Source organism: Pan troglodytes, chromosome 13 (assembly GCF_028858775.2).
Source record: "Pan troglodytes isolate AG18354 chromosome 13, NHGRI_mPanTro3-v2.0_pri, whole genome shotgun sequence".
NCBI classification, from domain to species: domain Eukaryota; kingdom Metazoa; phylum Chordata; class Mammalia; order Primates; family Hominidae; genus Pan; species Pan troglodytes.
Window position 1 is genome coordinate 108893256 of NC_072411.2, and position 7648 is coordinate 108900903.

Genomic DNA, 7648 nt, shown 5'->3' on the forward strand with positions numbered 1-7648 from the left:
TGTTTAGTAGGAAATAATACTTCAAATTTTGAATTTTGTTCATTTCCCAGGCTAGCAATATGTGGTGTCTTGTGAAGTAGGGCAGCAGCAGTGAGCCACAGCTCCCAGTCAGCCACATAATCACAAGGGTAAATGATCAGTAGTGTACTCCACAGTGTATTATATTTAATGACTTACATGATATATTCAACACTTTATTATAAAGTAGGCTTTGTGTTTGATGATTTTGCCCAATTATAGGCTAATGTAAGTGTTCTGAGCACATTTAAGGTAGGTCGATTAAGCTATAATGTTTGGTAGGTTAGGTATACTGAATGCATTTTCTACCTAACAATATTTTCAACATACATTGGATTTATCAGATGTAACCCCATTGTAAACTGAGAAGGATCTCTCTCTACATATGTAAAGATAACAAAATACCCTAATGAGAAATAAGACAATGGCACTCCAAAACAGAAGCAGTAACTACAGTAAAGAAGGATCTTTTCTAAAGCCTTCAGAATTTAGCAATGAATCATAGCTTATGCAGAAGATAATAATACTACTACTTATAACATAGAAACTGCAATCAATTCTCTTCTAGAAAGAGAGTTACAATATTATCACCATTTTTAAATGGTGACATAGGCTGCCCAGGTATATATGATTTAGGGATACTGATAATAATAACAATATTTTGCAATAACAAAATAATAAAGCATTTACTGAATGCTCACTATATGTCAGGTTCTATACTAAAGTCTTACATGGTTTATCACCTTTAATACTCACAACAGACCTGTGAATTAGGTAATCCTCAAAATCAAGTTCAGAGATGCTACTGATAACCAATAGATTCAGAGCGCTGCTACATACTAGATGAACTGGAGCTGTTGGGCTGTTATAAGATCAAGTTTTTAAAAAGGCAGCTTGAATCCTTGGCCATCACGATGTCTATGGATTGTGAAAACCTTACCTGATGGCGTTTCTAGATTGAAGGCATCCATAAGTTTTGACAATAGTTCTTGCAGTTCCTCTTCCTCCAGCTCATCCTTTCTCTCCTTGATGTTACCTGCCTCTTTCTTTTCCACGGCTGCCAGAGCAGAACTGCTCATTTCAGCAGGAACCATTTTGGGGATGTCCTGCTTCAGTCCCTCCTGATAACTGGGTAGGGCGCTAATGACTTTCTTTGGCATCTTTTGTGTTTGGCTTTGTGCCCTGGTGCTGTGCAAAGTGGTCTCTGGTGATTCTGGATTTCGCAGAGCATGCTCTGCATTTGTGTGACTTCTGTGACTTCTGTCAACCTCATCAAGCTTAGGAAGAGGTTCCCCTGTTGAAGCATCTTCAGTGGCATTCTTGATCTGCAAATAATCCCCTCCCTTTGGAACCTTTTCAGTTGAAGAATGGTCAACCTTGTTCCCCACATTTTGAAAGGAAGAAGATGAAGGACCGGGTGGCTGCAACCTTGCCTGGGGAAACAAAACTTTATTTATGAAGAAATTCATGTTTATCTTACTTTTTCATAAATGCATTACATTTCAACATTCCAACAGAACATTCTAATGCAAGACTTTTTCTTTCTCCTCTGTAAATATATTATCATTACTATTAATTTTAATTTATTCTGCTAATTCTATGTCAACCTAAAACTCTCTACAAGAGTTGGAACAGCTCAGATTCTAAAATAACAGAGGGAATAATTACAAGAAATTTAGGAAAATCCTGGGTTCTAAAAAGCCCAGGTTCTAAAAATACCATGAGGAACTTCTGAAAACATAAGCATATGTTGAATTGACAGATAAAAATTATTACAATAAAGCATTTTATAATAGTTTTTCTGGTAGGTGTGTTGTGAAGGGTTTCACAGTAAGCCACAGGGAGAAAATCCAGGGATGTGCTCCGCTTGAAGCACAGTTCTCATTGTGTGGCCCACAGACCCTAGGAGATCCCCGAGACCCTTCTAGGGTTTGTGATGTCAAAATTATGTTCATAAGGATACTTAGATGTTATTTGTTTATTGTATTGACATGTGCACTGATGATGCAAAATCAATAAGTAAAGCTGTCGGTGCTTTAGTGTGAATCAAGGCAGCGTCACCAAACAGTGCTAATAGTCAGGGTATTCTTCACCCTCATACACTAGCAGTGGAAAAAAAAAAAGCCAGTTCTGCTTAAGAACACCTTTGATGGAATAGAAAAAGTTCTTAGTTTTAAAAATATGAACACATGTCTTTTAAATATTATGTGTGATGAAGTGGGAAGTGTGCATAAGACACTTCTGATGTGTACTGAAATACGAAAGGGTTGCCTCTTGTGTCAAAGAAAGACTGACAGACTATGGTTATTCAGACTTGGGTATTTGTCAAACAGTTTCTCAAAAATGAACAAAGCGAGAATGTCACTGCAAGGAAAACAATTAACAGTATTTGCTGTCAGTTATAACAGTTAAGGCCGGGCACAGTGGCTCATGTCTGTAATCCCAGCACTTCGGGAGGTAGAGGTGGGAGGATTGCTTGAGGCCAGGAGTTCAAGACCAGTCTGAACTACATAGTGAGACCCCCACTCTCTACAAAAAATAAAAATAAAAATTAGCTGGGTGTGCTGGCATGAGCCTGAGATCCTAGCTAGCTATGAGGTTGAGGCGGGAGGATTGCTTGAGCCCCAGGAGTTCGAGGGTGCAGTGAGCTATGATCCTGCCACAGTACTCCAGCCTGGATGACAGAGCAAGACCCTGTCTAAAATGTATATTTACATACATAAAAAACAGGCTTTCAATCAAAACCTAGAATTTTGGAAAACTTGCATCCTACCACTATGAGCTTGATAGCTTTCCAATTCTTAGGCAATTTTGTAATTACATTGGCAGTGACATTAATGAACGTGAGATTTTTGACCCTGTATAATAAAATGGATGAGCATTAGGACATTCAGTATAGCTCAGTGAACCAATATTTTCCAAATGACCAATGTATAATGTTACACAATCTTGCGTGGCTAAGAGACCCACTTAAAGACCATGTAAGAACACTGGATTTTAATGAAACAGTGTGACATAAATATGGTTTCAGATTAAAGTCTCCTTTAAGAAGCTGTCATGTATCATGTTTTGGTGTAGTATTAAAGAGAAGTATGCCTCGGTATCTGAAAGGCTATTAATATACTTCTCTCTTTTTCACCTGCAAATCTGTGTGAGGCCTGATTTCTTCAGATACTTCAACCAAAACACATTGCAGCAGATGGATTGCTGAAGTGGTTACAAAAATTCAGCTGTCTTTTATTAAGCCAGGTATTTAAAGAGACTTGTGGAAAATATAGAGCAATGCCACTCTTCTAAGGTTTTTAGAAAAACATATTGTTTAAAAATGTTATCTGTATATTTAATGGGTTTATTATTTTTATGTTTTAGTGAATACATTTTAACTTCTCAGTTTTAATTTGCATTAATTTTATTACTTATTTAATTTATTTAACAACTCAGTTTTAATTTTCAGTAATTTTATTTATTTAATTTTATTTTATTATTAATTTAATTTTCATTCATTCATTTTCATTTTGTTTCTGTGGTTATAACAACAGATATTGATGCATAAAGATATAACCACAGAACCAAAATCCCCTCTGGGTTCTCAAATATTTTTAAGAATGTACAGGGATCCTGAGATCAAAAGGTTAAAAAACCGACGCTATAAAGAATCACTTTGCCCCAAAGTCTATTGTTTGTAAATATTACAGATCCTGTTGTTTTTCAATCGCACTGCCTTCATGGAGGGATAGGATATAGCCTGGATGAGGAAATGGGAGGTCAGGGTACGGGGAGAAGAGGCAAGGGAAGAGGCTGATCAAAGTAAGGTGGGAAGCTCCTCCCTTGGCTGAAGTACTCAAGGTTAGACTTCCAGGCAGTCCAGATGGCCAGTGTCCCTCACATTTTATACCTGTAGGTCCTGTCTTATCTGTTGTAGCTTGGTCCATAGACTATCCTGGTTGGTTTTGAGTTTGTGAATCCTTGTTTCAAATCGACAAATTCGACAAATTCTTTCTTCCTGGGAGGTGTATATAGCTTGCAACTTGTCTTTGTATTGGTTTAACTGTTTTTTAAGGAGCCTGAAAAGAGAACAGATTTGAGCGATTTGGAAGGGCAAGAGGCCAGTACACTAATTAGAGCCCTGGTAAGGTGTATTCCGGTTCTTTTTGTGGGAAAAGATGCTGGAAAACCCTGTGTCTCAACTGTGTTTTTTGTTGAGACGGAGCCTCGCTCTGTCACCTAGGCTGGAGAATGCAGTGGCGCGATCTTGGTTCACTGCAACCTCTGCCTCTTGGGTTCAAGTGATTCTCCTGCCTCAGCCTCCTGAGTAGCTGGGATTACAGGTGCACACCACCATGCCTGGCTATTGGAAAACCCTGTGCCTCAACTGTTATCTCACATTGATCAATATTGTTGACACTGTTTGTTCACCATGTGCAGCTGCCTTTGTGTGTATTATGGATATGATTCTACTAAGCATTCCGCTGGCTTTAGAAGTATTTCAGAAAACTCACCACGCATATTACAGATTACTTTTGACAGCTTCCCTCTACTGGCTACTTAAATAGGAATATTGACTTTATACACTATCCTTTTGTCTAGAAATACTCCATTCAGAATGATAGTACACCCATCATGGCTAAACACCCAACACTTGACCAGGAACACAGGGGAGGAAGAATATTGCAGTTCATGGATTGTAGGTCTGCTTTGGCTTCTCTTTTTGTCTAGTTGTTCATTGGTTTAAGAATGAACCAAGAAGTTGGGTGCACTCACTCATGGGTGTGCGTGTGTGTGTGTGTGTGTTATCTTAGTGCTTTAGGAGGCCAAGTTGGGGTATCCCTTGAGGCCAGGAAATTGAGACCAGCCTAGGCAACATAGCAAGACCTCATCTACACACACACACACACACACACACACACACACACAAATTAGCTGAGTGCGGTGGCACCTGTAGTCACAGCTACTTAGGAGGCTGAGTCAAGAGGATCACTTGAGCCCAGGAGTTAGAGGTTACAGTGAGCTATAACTGCACCACTGCTCTCCAGCCTGGCTGACAGAGAGAGACCCTGTCTCTAAAAAAATATGAACCAAGTAGTCAAGGTAATCAGGGCAATTCTTTAAAACAAAAGGCAGGCTATGTTGCTCTTCTGCTCAGAACCCTCCAGGGGCTCCCTCTTCATTTAGAGTAAACAAAAGTCCTTACAGAGGTGGACAAGCTCCACAAAGACGGCACAGACCCCCCTTCCCTCTCTGACCTCATCTCTTGCTTTCCGGCTTATTCACTGCCCTGTGGCCATATGGAGCTCCTCGCTCCTCTTTGAACACCCCAGGTCTGTTCCCCACTTAGAGTCTGCTCTTCTGCTCCCTCTGCCTGGATGCTGTTTCTTCCCCAGCTCATTGCTCAGTTCCCTCCCCAACCTCCTTCAAGTCTTTGCTCTCAAGGCGCCTTTTCAGTGAGGCATTCTCTGACTGCCCTACTTGAATACACAAATGACAACCCCAACCTCTCCTCCAGCATGGCCAAACTCTTCCCTTCTTTACTTGTCTCTGTGGCATTCTGCCATGTCTAATTACTACAGAGCCTGAAGAGTCCAGCCTTCAAACTTCTAGACAGCCATACACTGTGACAGACTATGGGCTTTACTTATTATTTTACTTATATATTACCTACTCTACTCCTTAATTAATTGCTTATTGTCTATTTATTCTGGCAACTTTGCGTGTGTGTGTGTGTGTGTGTGTGTGTGTGTGTGTGTGTTGACATGTCTTCTGGATCAGGCCTAAAATAGTTCCTGTCATATAGTAGGTTTACAACTAAAATTGTCTAAATAAAGTAATTTTATTTGATCACTGCTGTTAGCATATTTGTGGAATTTGTGGAAATTGGCTGTCTGGTATGAAATGCAACATTTCTCAGTGTTAGAACCTGCGAAATTCCTAATTGCATAGAGCTTGGGGAGGTCTTGAAATTTAGTTTGGGCTCCCATGCAAAGCAGGCATCTCTGAAAGATAGCCCTCTAACTTCCAGACAGTCACACACAGGTGAAACAGGAGTCTGACTCTAAAATCCTTGCTCGTAATTGGAGTTTCAGGTATATCTTTATGATGGGTTTCTCAGAAAGGAGTCAGCCCAGGGATTTTACACAGCCAACAACAAAAAAACATTCTCAGACAGCCTGTCTAGATGGTGTTCTCTGGACCCAAAGTGTTGTGCTTGTTATGACCACTAACGATGTCAGGCTCTCTCTTTTCCTCATGTTGTCCACCACCCATGTCTGCTTCCTCCACTCTGGCCCATCCACCAGGTCTGGACAACTAGAAGACATACATCCCTATCCTTCCACAATCCAGGTGAAAGAAGGTAGGACTCTGTCAGAAATCCAGTTCTTTTCTTCTTCTGCTTCTTTTTAAAGAAGAGATGCTTATGGGTTGTTTCTAGTAAATACAAATCACCTGATGCCAATATTGCCAGCAACTGGGAGCCCAGGACTTTCCAGGCAATTATCTACTCATAACAAACAGTTCAGGTTATCTAAGAAATAATTCCTTTCAAATGACCTGAAATCTGCCTTTCTATACTTTTATATCTTTATCTGTATTCCTGCTTTCTGGTGGAGGCTAAGCAGCTTGAATCTCCCATGTATTAACTGTTCAAATGAAAACACGAATACTCCCTAGGCAAGCTAATCATGCCCAAAGCAGTTAAATGTTATTTAATTTGTCCATTACTGATATGGTTTGGCTGTGCCCCACCCAAATTTCATCTTGAATTGTAATCCCCATAATCCCCACGTGTCAAGGGCAGGACCAGGTGGAGGTAATTAAATCATGAGGGCAGTTTTCCCCATGCTGTTCTCATGACAGTGAGTGAGTCTCACGAGATCTGACGGTTTTATAAGCATCTGGCGTTTCCCCCGCTTGTCCTCACTCCATCCTGCCACCCTGTGAAGAAGGTGTCTGCTTCTCCTTTGCCTTCCACCATGATTGTAAGTTTCCTGAGGCCTCCCCAGCAGTGTGGAACTGTGAGTCAATTAAACCTCTTTGCTTTATAAATTACCCAGTCTCAGGCGTTTCTTCATAGCAGTGTGAGATTGGACTAATAAACTTACCTAGCACAGTGTAGACTAATAATAGATAACTAGTAATTGAATAGTACTCTTTCTGTTAATGTGTCTGAGACTGTTGCTTTTAAAATAATCAGTGACATAATTGACTATCAGTGAACTTGCAGTTAACTACCACATATATCACAGGTCTTTTTCACACTACTTGTGCACATGGGCCTGCAATTGTGGGACTTTAATCCCTTAAAATTTGGTCTTTATTAACTGCCTCACTGTTCCAGTCTATTACATCTCAGTGATCCAAGACTGTAATTCAGTTTATTACCTAGGGGTTTTGGTATCATGTCACACACACATTTGAGAATTGGGCTCTCTACAGTTTCATCCAAATTATTGATAAAACTGATGGTGCAGACAGGAACAAAGATGGAGCTTCATGTTATATTTCATTCAATAATCAGCCTTACACTTTGGTACACTTTGTAGTGATAAATACTTTAGCAGTATACAAATGCTGTAAATAGTAGACATGGATTATATCAAAGGGAATATTTAGTTTAAAATGATTCATTTTAAAT

The 7648-nt window shown here is 39.8% G+C and overlaps 1 protein-coding gene across 1 annotated transcript in view; it reads right to left on the reverse strand.

Moving 5' to 3' along the window:
- DYTN (dystrotelin) overlaps positions 1–7648 on the reverse strand; it is a 68007-nt gene that overhangs the window by 11714 nt on the left and 48645 nt on the right. Inside the window, 2 exon segments of the mRNA XM_003309438.3 lie at positions 959–1451; positions 3914–4082. Coding sequence (XP_003309486.2) covers positions 959–1451; positions 3914–4082 — 662 coding nt within the window.